Source organism: Chiloscyllium punctatum, chromosome 12 (assembly GCF_047496795.1).
Source record: "Chiloscyllium punctatum isolate Juve2018m chromosome 12, sChiPun1.3, whole genome shotgun sequence".
NCBI classification, from domain to species: Eukaryota; Metazoa; Chordata; class Chondrichthyes; order Orectolobiformes; family Hemiscylliidae; genus Chiloscyllium; species Chiloscyllium punctatum.
In genome coordinates, this window is record NC_092750.1 from 37992836 (window position 1) to 38012077 (window position 19242).

General features: G+C 43.5%; 1 protein-coding gene across 9 annotated transcripts in view; it reads right to left on the reverse strand.

The window, feature by feature from the left end:
- LOC140483805 (protein FAM3C-like) overlaps nucleotides 1-19242 on the reverse strand; it is a 57444-nt gene that overhangs the window by 21297 nt on the left and 16905 nt on the right. For 6 of the 9 annotated variants that reach the window (XM_072582420.1, XM_072582424.1, XM_072582419.1 and 3 more), the window contains one exon: nucleotides 5292-5399. The exons of 1 other annotated variant lie outside the window; for it this stretch is intronic. In XM_072582420.1, the coding sequence (XP_072438521.1) occupies nucleotides 5292-5399 (108 nt within the window). Of the gene's footprint in view, nucleotides 1-5291; nucleotides 5400-18410; nucleotides 18648-19242 lie in introns of all 9 variants that reach the window. 2 more of the 9 variants (XM_072582423.1, XM_072582421.1) reach the window with 2 other exon arrangements.

The window sequence follows — 19242 nt, forward strand, 5'->3', positions numbered from 1 at the left end:
GGCAACATAATTCTAAATCTTTTCTGAACCCTTTCAAATGTCACAGCACCTTTCTGATAGGAAGGAGACCAGAATTGCACGCAATATTCCAATAGTGTCCTAACCAATGTACTGTACAGCTGCAATATGACCTCCCAACTCCTGTACTCAATACTCTGACCAATAAAGGAAGGCATACCAAACGCCTTCTTCACTATCCTATCAACCTGCGGCTCCACATTCAAGGAGCTATGAACCTGCAATCCAAGGTCTCTTTGTTCAGCAACACTCCCTAGGACCTTACCAATAAATATTTAAGACCTGCTAAGATTTGCTTTCCCAAAATGCAGCACCTCGCATTTATCTGAATTAAACTCCATCTGCCTCTTCTCAGCCTATTGGCCCATCTGGTCTAGATCCTGTTGTAATCTGAGGTAACCCTCTTTGCTGTCCACTACATCGCCAATTTTGGTGTCATCTGCAAACTTACTAACTGTACCTCTTATGCTTGCATCCAAATCATTTATGTAAATGACAAAAAGTAGAGGGCCCAGCACCGGTCCTTGTGGCACTCCACTGGTCACAGGCCTGTAGTCTGAAAATAAAACCATCCACCACCACCCTCTGTCTTCTACCTTTGAGCCAGTTCTGTATCCAAATGGCTGGTTCTCCCTGTATTCCATGAGATCTAACCTTGCTAATCAGTCTCCCATGGGGAACCTTATCGAACGCCTTACTGAAGTCCATATAGATCACATCTACTGCTCTGCCCTCATCAATCCTCTTTGTTACTTCTTCAATAAACTCAATCAAGTTTGTGAGACATGATTTCCCACGCACAAAGCCATGTTGACTATCCCTAATCAGTCCTTGTCTTTCCAAATACATGTACATCCTGTCCCTCAGGATTCCCTCCAACAACTTGCCCACCACCGAGGTCAGGCTCACCAGTCTATAGTTCCCTGGGTTGTCTTTACCACCCTTCTTAAACAGTGGCACCACATTTGCCAACCTCCAGTCTTCCGGCACCTCACCTGTGACTATCGATGATACAAATATCTCAGCAAGAGGCCCAGTAATCACATCTCTGGCTTCCCACAGAGTTCTCAGTTACACCTGATCAGGTCCTGGGGATTTATCCACCTTTACCCTTTTCAAGACATCCAGCACTTCCTCCTCTGTAATCTGGACATTTTGCAAGATATCACCATCTATTCCCTACAGTCTATATCTTCCACATCCTTTTCCACAGTAAATACTGATGCAAAATATTCATTTAGTATCTCCCCCATTTTCTGTAGCTCCACACAAAGGTTGCCTTGCTGATCTTTGAGGGACCCTGTTCTCTCCCTAGTTACCATTTTGTCCTTAATATATTTGTAAAAACCCTTTGGATTCTCCTTAATTCTGTTTGCTAAAGCTATCTCATGTCCCCTTTTTGCCCTCCTGATTTCCCTCTTAAGTATACTCCTACTTCCGTTATACTCTTCAAAATCGATCTATCCTATCTATGCCTGACATATGCTTCCTTCTTTTTCTTATCCAACCCCCAATTTCTTTAGTCATCCAGCATTCCCTATACCTACCAGCCTTTCCTTTCACCCCGACAGGAATATACTTTCTCTGGATTCTTGTTATCTCATCTCTGAATGCTTCCCATTTTCCAGCCGTCCCTTTACCTGTGAACATCTGCCTCCAATCAGCTTTCGAAAGTTCTTGCCTAATACCGTCAAAATTGGCCTTTCTCCAACTTAGAACTTCAACTTTTAGATCTGGTCTATCCTTTTCCATCACTATTTTAAAACAATTAGAATTATGGTTGCTGGCCCCAAAGTGCTCCCCCACTGATACCTCAGTCACCTGCCCTGCCTTATTGTCCAAGTGTAGGTCAAGTTTAGGTCAAGTTTTGCACCTTCTCTAGTAGGTACATCCACTTACTGAATCAGAAAATTGTCTTGTATGCACTTAGAAATTCCTCTCCATCTATGGCAGTGCCAGTCTATGTTTGGAAAGTTAAAATCCCCTACCATAACCACCCTATTATTCTTACAAGTAGCTGAGATCTCCTTACAAGTTTGTTTCTCAATTTCCCTTTGACTATTAGGGGGTCCATAGTGCAATCCCAATAGGGTGATCATCCCTTTCTTATTTCTCAGTTCCACCCAAAATTCTGTTTGTACAGGCTAAAGATGTGACAGGCTCCATGAGTTGAATGTTGTTATGGACCAGACCAGACCCCCTCGAATGATAATAAGAAAGTAGCCTAGACTCTTAACTTTTTCTTATTTTGAAGGTAAATGTGAGATACTGTGTTCTGGATGCAATTCAATTGGTCAAACTACTCAACGTTAAGCACTACTGTTAAACTACAACAAAAGAAAGAGGATCTTGGAATAACTTAAGTCTACTGGAAAACTTAACAGAATAATAGGATATTTTACTACTAAACAGTAACTATTCCAATTTGGTAACATCCAACAAGCACGCTCTTGGCAAAAGATGAATTCAAATAACTGAATTGTCTCACATGCAATGACAACAGCCCAGGAGGAAAAACATCTAGAGAAAACTCAGGGAGAGAGTGTGTAGCAGTCAGGAGAGATTCACTGCCTTCCAGCCCTGCTGAGACCTCAACTGTTGAAAGCTAAACTAAAGATCCCTGGATCTATGGGAACTTGACCCAACCCATTCAGGCTGCTTCTACTGTTCCAATTTTGAAAAAAACCCAAGGCCTCACAAGCTGTTTGTTCTCTTACAGACTGCTTGTCACCTTTCGTTAATCATTTTAAAAAGGACAAAATAACATCAGTTGAATAAGGGGAACTATGGAGCTATGAGGGAGGAGCTGGCCAAAGTTCAGTGGTGCAATACCCTAGCAGGGATGGCAGTGGAATAACAATAACAGGTATTTCTGGGTATAATGCAGAAGATGCAGGATCAGTTCATTCCAAAAAGGAAGAAAGATCCTAAGGGGAGGCAGGGATGGCCATGGCTGAAGAGGGAAGTTCAGGACAATATAAAGACAAAAGGGAAAATGTATAACATAGCAAAGATGAGTGGGAAATTGGAGGACTGGGAAGCTTTTAAAGAACAATAAAGGATAACTAAAAAGGAAATACGCAAAAAAAAAGGTACAAAGGTAAACTGGCCAAAATATAAAGGAGGATAGTAAAGGCTTTTTTCGGTATGTGAAAAGAAAAAAAAAGGTTAAGACTAAAATTGGGCCACTGACGACAGAAACGGGTGAATTTATTACGGGGAACAAAGAAATGGCAGAAGAATTGAATTAGTACTTCAGATCTGTGTTCAGACACAAGCAATCTCCCTGAGGTTAACAGTGGCTGAAAGATCTGAACTGAAGGGAATTTATATTAGGCAGGAAATGGTGTTGGAGAGACTGTTAGGGCAGAAGGCTGATAAGTCCCCAGGGCCTGATGGTCTGCATCCCAGGGTACTGAAGGAGATGGCTTTAGAAATCGTGGATTCATTGGTGATCATTTTCCAATGTTCTATAGATTCAGGATCAGTTCCTGTGGATTGGAGGGTGGCTAATGTTATCCCACTTTTTAAGAAAGGAGGGAGAGAGAAAACAGAGAATTATAGACCAGTTAGTCTGATCTCAGTGGTGGGAAAAATGCTGGAGTCAATTATAAAGGACAAAATTACGACACATCTGGATAGCAGTAACAGGATAGGTCAGGGTCAGGATGGGTTTATGAAGGAGAAATCATGCTTGACTAATTTTCTGGAATTTTTTGAGGATGTAACTCTGAAGATGAACAAGGGAGATCCAATGGATGTAGTATACCTGGACTTTCAGAAAGCCTTTGATAAAGTCCCACATAGGAGGTTAGTGAGCAAAATTAGGGCACATGGTATTAGGGGCAAAATACTGACATGGATTGAAAATTGGTTGGCTGCCAGGAAACAAAGAGTAGTGATAAACGGCTCCCTTTCGGAATGGCAGGTGGTTACCAGGGGTGTGCTGCAGGGATCAGCGCTGGGACCACAGCTTTTTACAATGTACATTAATGATATTGATGAAGTTATTAAAAGTAATATTAGCAAATTTGCTGATGACACAAAGCTGGGTGGCAGGGTGAAATGTGAGGAGGATGTTAGGAGAATACAGGGTGACCTGGACAGGCTAGGTGAGTGGACAGATGCGTGGCAGATGCAGTTTAATGTGGATAAATGTGTGGTTATCCACTTTGGTGGCAAGAACAGGAAGGCAGATTACAATCTAAATGGAATCAAGTTAGGTAAAGGGGCCGTACAATGAGATCTAGGTGTTCTTGTACATTAGTCAATGAAAGCAAGCATTCAGGTACAGCAGGCAGTGAAGAAAGCTAATGGCATGCTGGCCTTCAGAACAAGAGGAATGGAGTATAGAAGCAAAGAGGTCCTTCTACAGCTGTACAGGGCCCTGGTGAGACCACACCTGGAATATTGTGAACAGTTTTGGTTTCCAAATTTGAGGAAAGACATTCTGGCTATTGAGGGAGTGCAGCGTAGGTTTACGAGGTCAATTCCCGGAATGGCAGGGCTATCTTCTGCTGAAAAATTGGAGCGACTGGGCTTGTATACCCTTGAGTTTAGAAGGCTGAGGGGGGATCTGATTAAGACATATAAGATTATTAAAGGATTGGACACTCTGGAGGTAAGAAACATGTTTCCGCTGATGGGTGAGTGCCAAACCAGAGGACACAGCTTAAAAATAAGGGGTAGGCCACTTAGAACAGAGTTGAGGAGAAACTTCTTCACCCAGAGAGTGGTGGGTGTATGGAATGCTCTGTCCCAGAAGACTGTGGAGGCCAAGTCTCTGGATACTTTCTAGACAGAGTTGGATAGAGCTCTTAAGGATAGTGGAATCAAGAGTTATGGGGATAAGGCAGTAACAGGATACTGATTGAGGATGATCAGTCATGATCATAATGAATGGTGGTGCTGGCTCGAAGGGCAGAATGGCCTACTCCTGCACCTAAGCCATAACATGGTCACAGTGCCCTACTCCCATTCCTATGTTCCAAAGCAACAGATCACAGTTCTGTCACAAACATAAGCAAAAACCTTAACATGGCTCTGTTTGAGATGCTGACTGAACCACTGTGTAAATTCTTTAATTCTCATTTTATGATTGTTTGAATCAATGTTCTTTGCCAAAATTCAAAACTATCATCCAGCTTTACATAAATCTGATAGTTAGTGTCACTGACAGAATACAGTAAATATTTCCGTTCAAATATATTGCAATACAACAAAGCTAACCTCTGCTTCTTTAGTAATAGAAATATGCACTTTGATGTCTGTACCTGTTAAATGTTCTGAATTATTCTGTTTTTCTGAAGAATCCATCAGTTTATTTGCAAGGAACAATGTCAGACCAATGACCAGCAGGACCACTACACTGCGTATCACAGCTGGAAGATAACATTTGGAATGAGTTATTCATTGTGGTATTACAATTGAATTTTTCTGTTTGTAATGTCATACCGACGTCTCGGTGGCCAGCTCCCTATGGAGCTCCTTACTGTGCTCTGTTCCTTGGTCATCTAATTCCCTTTCTCCTCCACTGTTTAAGTCCCCTCTGCAGCCAGTGCATCTTAACTGCAATTGCAATTTGACTATAAGCATAAACTGCTATGGTCCATCTCCTGACCAGGTCTGCAATTTGCTTTCCTTAAATTTGGCTTCCAGCTTCCAGGACTTCTTTATTTGCATCAAGATGATGTTTTCTACCCTGAAGCATACAGTTAAACACAGCCCTTGTTCTGCTACAGTGTTGCTTTAATCTTTATATGTTGTTTCCTTCTATGGCTGTGCCTCTAGGTAGTAGGAATCATAACATGATTGATTTTCGTATCCAGCTTAAGAAAGAGAAGAATGAGTAGGGTCCTGGGGTTTTAAACTTAAGCCATGTTCCAGTGAGAAAGAAACATTCTAAGGAAAGGACACATTATCTGAAACTAATACTATGACCCTTGTAGGAAAATTGTACAAGACGTCAAGCATCCCAAATCCATGAAATGTCACAAATATGAAATATATCAGATAGAGTTGATGGTAGTTGTCTCTTCCCTAGGAAGGGGATTTTCAAGACTAAGGGACAAATTGTTAAGGTGAGAGAGAGAGAGAGATTTAAAAAGGACATGTGGGAAATTTTTTTACACAGGGTCGTTCATGTGTGGAGTGAACTCGTGAGGATGTGAGTGCAATTATAATGTTTAAAAGACATTTGGATGGATACACGAATAAGAAATGTTTAGAGGGAAATGGGCCAGGAGCAGGCTAGTGGGACTAATTTAGTTTAGGATTATGTTCGGCATAGACTGGTTGGACTGAAGGATCTGTTTCCATGCTGTATGACTCTATAATAATAAAGTCTATGGGTAAATGCCTGACTGTGATCACCATCAGAAAAAACTTACAGCAGGATACATTAATAAATATGAAAATAAAAACCTGCCTGTTATAACACACTAATGCTCTAAAATGCAGCAAAACAGATTCTTAATTACTAATATGCAAACTTAAACTATATCCCCTTTAAATCCAAACATACACATTCACTCGTAAACAATACGACAGGTTGGACAAGGCAATTTTTTTCAGGAATACTGTGCGTGGAAAATATAGACAAGAAATATAAAGTTTGTATATCAGAAACCAAGCTACAGTAAGGAAATAATGCGATCTTCTCTCAATAGGTTTTGGTTTATGGTGATAATATAACATTGTCATTTTCAGCAGCAGTTTCAACTGCGAGCCAGTTAATTGGACTTAACTCTTGATTGAATGAGCAGTTTTTCTTTGGGGGGGGGCACAGTCTTTTGTATTTATTTTCCACTCACAGAGAAAGGAAGTGATCTCACTGGCTGGCAGGTTTTTGAATGTCTGAGCTGCTCTCTCTCCTCTCAATTCAGTGACAAATTGCAACTTATAACCAATCCACATGCTGTTGCTGGACAGGTACTTATTTTTTCCTCAAAGAAACCTGTGGTCATGTCCCAGAAAACTGTCAAATTCAGTTGCAGCAAAAGTACACAATACAGTTCTATTCAATTGTAAAAGGAAAGCTGATAATTCAAATTTTCATTTCTATAATTCCAAATAGAATATGTGTAGTCCTTACACATGAAGGAAGTTAATGATAGATTGAAAATGAAAGAAAAACTTCTGAAAGATCAGTTGCAGGTCAAAAGATTGGACAGAACAACGAGGGATGACAAAAAGATTAATAAGGAAGGAGAGATCAGAGTATGACAGAAAGCTAGCCAGAAATATAAAACTAGATAGTGTGAGTTTCTACAAATATTTATGAGGAAAAAGAGTAAGTAAAGGTGATGTTGATTCTCTTGAAAGTGAGTGTGATGCTGGAAAAGCACAACAGGTCAGGCAGCATCTGAGGAGTAGGAGAATCAATGTTTCCAGTAAATCATCCTGATGAAAGTTTCTTGCCCAAAATGTGTGAAGGGCTCTTGCTTGAAATGTTGATTCTCCTGCTCCTTGGATGCTGCCTGACCTGCTGTGCTTTTCCAGCACCACACTCTTGACTCTGATCTCCAACATCTGCAGTCCTCACTTTCTCCTCCCTTGAAAGTGAGTCTGGAGAATTAATATTGGAGCTCAGAACATAGTAAATGAATTGAACAGAGATTTTGCACCTGTCTTCACTGTAGAGAATACAAATAACATCCCCAAAATAACTGTGAGAGGGAATGTGGTATTTAAAACAATTAGCATCACCAGGAAAACAATTATTGTAGCATAAAGCTGATAAATCACCACATCCTGGTGGGCTTCATCATAGGAAAAGGAGTAGCTGACGGGATAGTAAATATACTGATTTTCATTTTTGAAAATTTCCTCGAGTCCCATCAGTTTGGAAAAGAGCAAATGTGACATGTATTCAAGAGAGAGAGAAAGCAAGAAACAACAGGTCAAGGAGAAAATGTTGGCATTTATTATTAATGAATTCACAGAACATAGAATCACAGAAGTATTACAAGAGATTGCAGCAAGGCACATAGAAAATCTTAATACAATCAGAGGAGATGGTACATCGTGATAATATTACTGGACAAGTAATCCACAGGCCCAGGATAATTATGGATAGGATTTAAATATAGCTAATAAATCTAGAATTGAAAACTTTTCTCAGCAATAGTGACCATGAAATAATCTTTGAGTGAGGCCTCTTTCGGTCATGGCTGACCAGGGATTGCATCCTCCTTTAGATTAGATTCCCTACAATGTGGAAACAGGCCCTTCAGCCCAACAAGTCCACACCGACCCTCCGAAGAGTAACCTAGGCCCCCACCCCCCCAACCCCCGAGTAATGCACCTAACAACTATGGACAATTTAGCATGGCAAATTGACCTGACCTGCACATCTTTGGAAAGTAGGAGGAAAATATGACAGGAGACCGGAGTACCCAGAAAAAATCCCACAAACATGAGGAGAATGTGCAAACTCCACACAGACAGTCAGACAAAGCTGGATTTGAACCTGGGACCCTGGTACTGTGAGGCAGCAATGCTAATCACTGAGCCACTGTGCTATTGTTTTAGCTTTCTACTTCCCTGAAGCAAGAAGCTTGTGACTGAAGAGCCCAATGCTGGAGAGACAGTCCCGGTCACAGAGGTCACACCTGTATGTGGTTGTTGATCTGCTAGAACTGCTGCACTCCTTCCTTTGTGCCCGTATGTCTGGTGCAGCACTCATCAGCTTCTTTCCCCTTGTTTTGAGGTGTTGGTTCAGAGTGCTTCTCCATCTCATGTGGTCTGCTGCAAGACTTTCCCAGGACTCCATAATAATATCAAGTGCCTTCATGTCCCTCATGCAAACATCCTTTTTGTGCAGCTGGGGATGCCCAGTGGGTTTCTTCCTGGATGCAAGTTCTCCATTGAGAATATCCTTTGGGATGCAGCCATTCTCCATGTGGGAGACGTGGCCCAACCAGAGCTGTCTCTGTTGCCTGAGCGAAGTGTACATGCTGTGAAGGCCAGCACGAGATAGGACCGCTGTGTTGGACACTGTCCTGGCAGGATATGCCGAGGGTATGGCGGATACTCCTCAAATGGATGGTGTTCTGTCTTCTCTCCTGTCTGGCATATGTAGTCCATGTCTCACTGCCATACAGCAGTGTGCTTATGATGCAGGTGTTGTAGACTGACATTCTTGTCTTCACTGTCAGTTTGAGATTTGTCCATACTCGAGTTGTGAGGTGAGCAAGAGTTGAGGCTGCTTTTCCAATCCTCTTGTTGATGTCTGTCTCCAAGGAGAGGTTAGCAAAGCCAAGGGACGTACACTGATGGATGACATTGAGTTCATAGTCGTTGATGGTGATGACTGGTGGTGCCTCTATGTCCTGTCCCAAGATGTTCGTCTTCCTCAGACTGATAATCAGCCTGAGTGCTGCATGTACTTTTGTCTTGGCTCTGAGGTAGGCCAGGTTGGAGAGCCTGCCGTCTGATCGAGTGTGTAGGTAAATCCCCTCCATTACAGTGCCAAAGGCATGTTTCAGGAACACAGCAAGAAAAATCCCAAAGAATGTGAGAGCAAGGACGCAGCCTTTTTTGATACTGCTGCAGATGTCGACGGGCTCAGAGGAGCTGCCGTTGAACTGCACTGTCCCCTTCATGTTACTGCGGAAGGATTCGATCATGCTCAGCAGTTTTAGAGGGCAGCCAATCTTCAGGAGAACCTTGAAAAGGCCGTTTCTGCTGACCAGGTCCAACGTGTTGGTGAGGGCGATGAAAGTGACATACAGGGAGATTGCCTGTTCTTTGCATTTCTCCTGCAGATGGGAAAAGAGAGAAGATCATGTCTACTGTGGATCTTTTAGCTCGGAAGCTGCACTGTGACTATGGGTATACACGTCCTGCCAGTTTCTGCAGATGAGTCAAGATGACCCGAGCAAAGGCTTTGCCGACAGTGTTGAGCAGAGAGATGCCTCTGTAGTTGTTGCAATCGCATCTCTCGCCCTTGTTCTTGTAAAGGGCAATGATCTTGGCATCCATCATGGCCTCCGGTGCAGCTGTTCCTTGCTAGCACTGACAGAGAACTTCATACAATGGGAGCAGGAAGCTAGCCTTGCAGGGCTTGATCAGATCAGAAGGAATCCCATCGCTACCCTGGTCCTCACCTCAGGCCAGGCTGTCAATGGTGTTGCTAAGCTCTTCTACTGATGGCTCTGCATCTAGCTCCTCCATGGTCGACAAGCACGTGATGGCATAAACCGCTGAAGCGGACATGGTCTGCTCCCTGGAGTAGAGATCTGAGTAGTATTCAACCTATCTCTCCATCTGCTGGCATTTGTCTGTGATTACTTCCCCAGTAGAGGATTTGATGGGTCTGTCTTGCTCAGAGCTGATCCTAGTGCCTTTCTTGATGCCTTTGTACATTCCCCTCATGTTCCCTGTTATAGTGGCTGTCTGAATTTACTCACTTCGCTATGTGCAATACTCATTAGCACATCGCCTGGCAGTCTACTGAACCTTTTTCCTGGCAGTCCTGAGAGTCTGCAGATTCTTCCAGCTTGCTGACTGCTTGTACTCAGCGAGGGCAACACGCTTGGCTTCAATGATGGGGGACATCTTGGTTACCTTAGCCTTAAACTAGTCATGTGTCTTGCAGATCTTCTTCCTTAAGATAGCCAGGTAGGTGAAGTGCATGGTATCCCACAAGGTTTCCCGCTTCTCTGTGGAGGTGTGTCCGTGTCATGAGGCGCTGAGTTCTCTCTCGAAAGCCTCTGAGAACTGTTACACAAGGTCTGGCTGGGACATCTTGCTGACATTGATGTGAGGGCTCCCCTGTATTTTAGTGTGATGGAATCTCTTAGGCTGCAGCCTAATCTTGCAACACATGAAGGAGTGGTTTGTGTCAAAGTCCGCACTGTGATAACAGTGTGTGTGGAGAAGGTGTTTGATGGTGGTGGACCTCACTAAGATCAGATCGAGTTGGTGCCAATGCTTTGAGCACAGGTGTCTCCAGGAATCCTTGTGCTGAGGCTTTGTCTGGAAGGAGGAATTAGTGATGCACAAATCATGGTAAATGTACAGCTCGAGCTGTCATTCTCTGTTCATTCATTTTGTCAGCTCTGGAGTTTTCCTTAAGGTTTACTTCTGAAGCCTTTACCACATGTGGGTCTGACTGCAAGGCAACAGAGGTTTGAAATCAGAGATTTCCTTCTATTTGCCAGGAAGCAGCCCACTCCGTGAATGGGTGGATGGTTATGGTAGGGGGTGGGGGGGTCACTGGTTGGGGGGATGGTTGGTGGCGAGGACTCTCCTAACCCTCCTCATCCACATCTCTCCTAACTCAATCTCTGCCCATCTCCTCCTCTCACCTAGTCACCTCTTTCTTGTCTAACCCAATTCTTTTATATTCCCAACTCCCCTCTTTACCCACTCTCCCACATAACTTGCATCAACTTGAGTCTCTACCCCCACCACCCCATCTCTCTCACCCTCCACTGTCTTCCCCCTGCCCAGGTTTCTCTACCCCAGACCCCGTTCCTCTTTCCACCAAACCAGCACCTCTCCATTTCCCCCCCTGCTGCCCCCCCCAGACCCCAACTTCACACCCCCATTCCCCCGGATCTCTTTCTGTCTCTCCCTGCCCTGCCCTGGTACTTTGGTAGAGCTGGGCGATAGCAGTGGCCAAGTTCTGGGAGCACAGCCAAAGCCATGACATAATCTTTAATTGCTGTAAAACCCCATTTGATCACTCAATAAAAACCAAAAGAACTGGAGATGCTGTAAATCAGAAACAAAAACCAAAATTGCTGGAAAAGCTCAGCAGGTCTGGCAGCAACTGTGGTGAGAAATCAGAGTTAACGTTTTGGGCCAAGTGGCTCTTCCTCAGAACTAGGGAAGGGTCACTCGACCCAACATATTAACTCTGGTTTCTCTCCACAGATGCTGCCAGACCTGCTGAGCTTTTCCAGTAATTTTTGTTTTTGTTCCGTTTTGGTCACTAATTTCATTCAGGGAATGAAATCTGCATTCTTTACCTGGCCTGGTCTGTAAGCAACTTCAGACCCTCAGCGATGTGTTTGATTTTTAATAGGGTAAGCATAAGTGGTCCCCTTTGGATTGGCAGGTGGAGATGAATGATCAGAAGATCAGAGATTTTAAATCTTTACAACTTGTATTAATAATAATGGGCACTGGGAGGAGCAGGTGGTTAGTGAGAGGGATGATTTTGTTCGGGGGGATCAGTAAGGGGTTAGAAGTAGGGGGCAAATATCTGGAAGGGGGCAATGAATAAATTGATTAAGGGGTGGTGAGCAGGACAGTGAGCAGTCAGTGGAGCAGTGGTGATTGGGAGAGGGGCAGTGAGTTGAGACAGTGAGGTGGATGCATGATGGTCAGAGATCAGGAGTGGGGCAGTAGAGGGACCTGTCAAGGGTGGCAGCAAGTCGATGAGTGGAACAGTGAGGGATCAGGAGTGGGGCCTCTGAGGAAACAGGAGAGGTGTCAGGAAATGGGCTTTGTGGAACTAGGAGGGGCCAGAAAGTGGGTTAGCTGGCAGAGGTGGACAATGGGCACACTGTTGGATATCAGCAATGAAGGTAAAGCAAACTGGATGCCAAGTGAGATTGTGCAAGTGAGTTCTGGTCAGCAGCAGCAAACATAGCACAATTCTGAAGCAGAGGATCAGTTTACAAACCTTCCCCCTCATTATTGGTCTCCACCCTGCTTGCGGCTAGTCTGCTGGTTCTCACGTTAAGCTTCAGTTAATTTCATCATTGCATGACTCACTCTCCTCGGCTGATCCACATTCCTCTGTTGCTCTGGGACCTTCACCTCACTGTATGTTTTTTTTTCTGCCCTGCAACTGATTCTACGCTCACAAGTAGATGTTCATTCAAATGAAAATGTTTGAATCAGTACATCCTCCAACTACTCGATCCTTTCAAATAGCTTCTAGACATTGTTCAGCTTGCAGTGTGCTCCTCGAATGCTGCCTGACTTGCTGTGCTTTTCCAGCACCACATTCTTGACTCTAATCTTCAGCATCTGCAGTCCTCACTTTTGCCCATTATTCAGTCTGCACACAAGTCTCTGGAGTCATGCAGTCACTGCTGCCTCACAGCACCAGGGTCCCAGGTTCAATCCCAGCCTCGGGAGACTGTCTGTGTGGAGTTTGCACATTCTCCCCGTGTCTGCATGGGTTTGCTCCGGTTTCCTCCCACAGTCCAATGATACGCAAGTCGGGTGAATTGGTCATGCTAAATTGCCCATAGTGATAGGTGCATTAGTCAGAGGGTAGTGGGTCTGGGTGGGTTACTCTTTGGAGGGTCAGTGTGGACTGGTTGGGCCAAAGGGCCTGTTTCCACACTGTAGGGAATCTAATCTCAAAAAGTCTCTGGAGTTGAGTGAATTTCCTTGATGCTCCATACCAAGTCCACCCTACCAATACCAACTTCAGCCCACTATGAGTCTGCAAACTTTAACCCTGGATTCCCTCATGTTGTCCTATCGCTTTATCCCTTTTACCAAAGGAAGTGTGTGGTCTAATAATCACTCCAGAACCAGGCTGGCCTGTGTCCATTCAGGGGATAGGAGTGGGGAGGGTGATTTTTGCTGCTCCAAACCGGAGCCCATAGCTTCTACTTCAACTTATTTTTCTGACGTGGTAAACTTGTCTTTCCCTTTTTTTAGATTCTCTCTCCTTTCAGTCATTGGCTATCAGCATTGCTGACTGGGTCAGCATTTACTGCCACTCCCAATTTCCCTTCAGGGGATAGTGTGGAGCTGCCTTCCTGAATCACTGCACTCCCTGTTATGCTGACAGGATGGGCTTTCCAGGGTTTTGACCCAGCGACAGTGAAGGAATGGTGACATATTTCCAAGCCAGGGGAGTGAGTGGCTTGAAGGGGAACTTGTAGGCAATGGTGTTTCCATGCATCTGCTGCCCTTGTCCTTCTAGATGGAAGTAGTTGTGGTTTTGGAAGGTGCTGTCTGAGGATCTTTGGTGAATTTCTGAAGTGCATCGTGTGGTTGGTACAATCTGCTGCTACTGAGTATCGATGGTGAAGGGACTGAATGTTTGTGGATAAGCGGGTTGCTTTGTCCCAAATGACGTCAAACTTCTTGAATGTTTTGGAGGTGTCAATGTTGGACAGGGGTAGACAAGGTTAAAAGTCACACAACACCAGGTTAGCACTGCTGCCTCACTGAGGTTTTGATTCCAGCCTTGGGCAACTGTCTGTGTGGAGTTTGCACATTCTCCCCATGTCTGCGTGGCTTTCCTCCAGTTGCTCCAGTTTCCTCGCACAATCCAAAGTTGTGCAGGTCAGGTGAATTGGCCAGGTAAAAACAATGACTGCAGATGCTGGGAACCAGATTCTGGATTAGTGGTGCTGGAAGAGCACAGCAGTTCGGGCAGCATCCAAGTAGCTTCGAAATCGACGTTTCGGGCAAAAGCCCTGAAGGGCTTTTGCCTGAAACGTCGATTTCGAAGCTGCCAGGTGAATTGGCCATGCCAGTGTTCAGGGATGTGTAGGTTGGATGCATTAGTCAGGAGGAATGTAGAGTAATAGGGTAGGGGAATGGATGTGGATGGGATACTCTTTGGAGAGTTGGTGTGGACTTGCTGGGCCAAATTCTATGATTCCAACAGCTTTATTTGGAAGTACTAGCTTTGAGAGCGCTACTCCTTCGTCAGGTAACTAGTAGGGCAGGATCATAAGACACAGAATTTAGAGTTAAAGATCACAGTGTCATGCAATTAAAATGATATATTGAAAACACCTAGATTGCTGTTAAGTCTTTAATCTTTTACAATGGGGTTGCAGGTTTTGATTCATTAATATGTAAATCCCAGAACTTCTTTTGAGTCACATTCTCGAGATAATTTAAGGTTTTACAAAAAAGTGACATCTCAGCTCAGACAATGCATTAAAGGTGTGAGGTTAGAGTCTAATATGTATCCCAATCTTGAGTCAGATTGGTTCTATTTCCAAAGTAGGAATTTATAAAATGTTGTATGGTTTGACTGCCTGTGTTGACTGCCTGCAGGTTGTGTGCCTTTTGAGCAAGATTAGAATACAATTCTGCAAATGCAAATTCACCCCATAGACTAGTGTGTGTGTGTGTGTGTGTGTGTGAGGGAGAGAGAAAGAGTGTGAGCATGTGCGTGTGAGTATGAGTGCACGTGAGAGAATGTATGTTTGTGTGTGCATACTTGGTAGAGTGTGTGCATGAGTGTGACAGAGTATAAGCCTGTGAGAGGGTGTGTGCATGCGTGAGTGTGGGAGATGCATGTGTATGTCTGAGAGAGGGTCTGCATGAGTGTGTATGTAAGAGTGTGTGCGCGTGTGTAGTGTATCGAATCACCTGTAGTATGACATGAACCCAAGGTCCCAGTTGAGGCCATCTCCATGGGTACCGAACTTGGCTCTCAGCCTCTGCTTGGCCACTCTGCGTTGTTGCATATCCTAAAGTCCACCTTAGAGGATGGTTACCTGAAGATCCAAGGCTGAAAGTCCCTGACCTTTGAAGTGTTCCCAGAATGGGAAGGAACATCCCTGTCTGACAATTGTTGCGCAGAGTCTATTCATCCGTTGTCACAGAGTCTGCTTAGTCTCCCCAATGTACCATGCCTCGGGGCATTCTTGCCTGCAATGTATATCGCATATCTTATGATCCTGCCCCACTAGTTACCTGACAAAGGAGCAGTGCTCTGAAAGCTCGTACTCTTGAATGTTATTGGAGCTACACTCATCCAGGTCAGTGGGAAGAATTCCATAACATTCCTGACTTGTGCCTTGTAGTTGGTGGACAGGATTTGGGAATTCAGGAGGTGAGTTACTTGCTGTAGAATTCCTTGTCTTTGGTCTGCTCCTGCCGCTACTGTATTTATGTGGTGAGTCCAGTTGAGTTTCTGGTAAAGGGTAACCCCGAGGATGTTGACAGTAGGGGATCTGATGATGGTAACACCACTGAATGTCAAGGAGTGATGGTTTGATTCTCTCTTGTTGGAGATGGTGATTGCCTGATATTTTTGTGGTGTGAATGTTACTTGCCACTTGTTAGCTCAAAGCTGCATATTGACCAGGTCTAGTTGCATTTGAACATGGACACCCTCTGAGGAGTTGTGAATGGTGCTGAATATTTTGCAATCATTGGGGAAGATCCCCACTTTTGATTTTATAATGGAAGGAAGGTTATTGATGAAGCAGCTGAATATGGTTGGAAAGATACACAGTTCCCTGTGGAACTCCTGCAGAGATATCCTGGATAGGTAATGATTGACCTCCATCTACCATACACATCTTCCTTGTGCCAGATGGGACTCCAATCAACAGAGCTTTCCCCCAATTCCCACTGACTCCAGTTTTGCTAAGGCTCTTTGATGCCACACATAATCAAATGCAGCCTCAATGTCAAGGGCAGTCACTTTTGCCTCACCTTTATAATTCATCTCTCTCATCCATGTGGCTCTGGCAGATCCCAGATCTTCAGTTACCAGATTGTTGGATAATCAAATGTTGCTTGATGACACCTTCTATCACTTTTCTGAAGATTTAGAGTAGACTGATGGGGTGCTAATTGGCTGAGTTAGATTTATCCTGTTTTTTTGTGCACAGGACATTCCTGGCAACATCCCACAATGTCAAGTAGATACTGATGTTGTAGCTGAATTGTTTGGCCAAGGATGTGGCAATTCCTGGAGCACAATTCTGCAGGATTATTACGGCAATGTTGTCAGGGCCCATAGCCTTTGCGGATCCAGGGCCTTCCGTTATTCCCAAATATTGACATGGAATGAATCAAATTGATTGAAGACTGGTATTTGTGATGCTAGGGACCACTGGAAGAGATCAAAATGGATTATCACCTCAGCACCTCTGGCTGAAGATTGATGCAAATGCTTCAGTCTTATCTTTTGCACTATTTGCTGGGCACTCAATCATTAAGGATAGGATATTTTAGGCTCATCTTTGTCAAGTGAGTTGCTTAATTGGCCAGCACCATTCACAGTTGGATGTGGAAGGACTGCAGAACTTAGGTCTGATTTGTTGAACGTGGAATTGCTTAGTTCTTTCCATCACTTGCTGCTTATGCTGTTTGCCATGTAAGTAATTCTGTGCCTACATTGGATTCACTTCTGAAAATATTGCCCATCAAAATCCTCAGCTCAACCCCCTTAAACCTCCTATTCGCCTGCACCATTTACAAATTTCATTTGCTCTTTGTTGGTCTTACATATTCCTCAATGCTTCACTTAACATTTCCCAAACAGCTGATCTGGCCACTCATCTCTTCTTGTTTATGAGTCACTGTTAATTATTCTGTTCTTTCAATCACCTCTTAACATAAGAACATAAAAACAGAAGAACTAGGAGCAGGAGTAGGCCCTCTGGCCCATTGAGCCTGCTCCACCATTCAATAAGATCATGGCTGATCTTTCCATGGACTCACTTACCATAACTTTTAATTCCTTTATTGTTCAAAAATATATGTATCTTTACCTTAAGATACGTAGCCTCATTGGCAGGGAATTCCACAGGTTCACGATCTTTTGGGTGAAGAACTTCCTCCTCAACTCAGTCCGAAATCTGCTCTCCCTTATTTTGAGGCCATGCCCCCTAGTTCTAGTTTCACCTGCCAGTGGAAACAAATTCCCTGCTTCTATCTTACCCATTCCCTTCAAAATTTTGTATGTTTCCAAAAACCCTGCCTCATTCTTCTAAATTCCAATGAGTATAGTCCCAGTCTGCTCAATCTCCCCTCATAAGTTAAACCAGTCGACTCCAGAATCAACCTAATGAAATATAACCCAACAGCTTGTTTGTAGTATGGGCGTGTGAGCGAGCTCTTTTGTACCATCATCCGTTTTGTCATTTCATCATCCCTGACCTCCACCTGATCACAGACCTTTTGATTTCCTTTCACATCTCCCCCGGCTCTATTCTTAAAACCTTTACCATCTTGAACTTTGTCCAATTCTGATCAAAAGTCAATAACCTGAAGCATTAGTGCTGCTTTTCCGTCCACAGACTCTCCATGACTTATTGAATAGTTGTGGCATTTTCTGATTTTGTTTGAGATTTATTGCATTTGTGACATGTTGCTTTTGTATTGAGGAGATCTGAATGTCAGCCATTCCAGAACCCAAGGAATACAAAAACTTGTGCTGAAGTTGATTGCACCAATCCATTTGACTGGTTATAAAATACCTCGGTAACTAGCAAAGGCATCCTGTCCAGGAATGTCATGAAAGTTGAAAAAAGAAGGGATAAAAAATGTATTTTAAGGGGTGGGGGGGTGGGGGGGAACAGAAACAGACAACACTGCTGGTTTCCAGAGTGAGGTGAGAGTTGCTGCCTTTGACATTAAGGCTGCATTTGGCTAAATGTGGATCAGAGCCCTAGCAAGACTGCATTTGATGGGAACCAAGTTGTTTGGAATCATACCTACTATAAAGGGAGATGGTTGTTGGAGATTGGTTATCTTAGCTGCAGGACCTCACTGCAGGGGTTCCTCAGGGTAATGTCCAAGGCTGAACCATTTTCAGCTGCTTCATCAATGACCTTCCCTCCATCATAAGGACAACTGAGGAGATATTCACAGTTGACCACAAAAGGTTCAGTACCATTTTGTAACTCCTTAGATACTGAAGTACTCCAAATGCAGAGAAACCTGGTCATCATCTGTGTGGAAGAGTAAATATACTTTAAAACGAAACATTTAGTATTATTTTCAATTAACTTTACCAACTTAAACTTTTTTTGTAATATAAGGTTTTTTGAGATCTGGATAATTAACTTCCCCAATTCAAGTCTACCGATGCTAAAATATTCCACAACCTTCCTATAGTACAGTATTCAAGGTCAAGACTGACCTGTTCACTTTTCCTTTCAGTCAACATTCTGTAGAAAGAAACCATTTGTGAATTTACCTCTTGCATGGAACATCTAAAGCCTCATTTCAATTTATTTAGATTTAATTAATGTGATTTTCCTGTCCCCTGCCTTATTTACTTAATCAGATGTATGTCACTTTCCCAGTTTATAAGCATTGTTAAAGATTAACTTCTGTATTAATAAACCCAATGTTTACTCTGACATTAATATAAATGAACTTCCTTGACACATTCTCTGTCGTGTAACAAGTTGCCACACCTTTTTAAATTTAACTTTCCTGAAGTTAACTTTCTGCCCCTTCTGTGTTTAATGAAACTCATTGCCATTTCTTCTTGAAATCAATTCTCTAGCAAGTTGAGTAAATTCACCTTCACATGACATG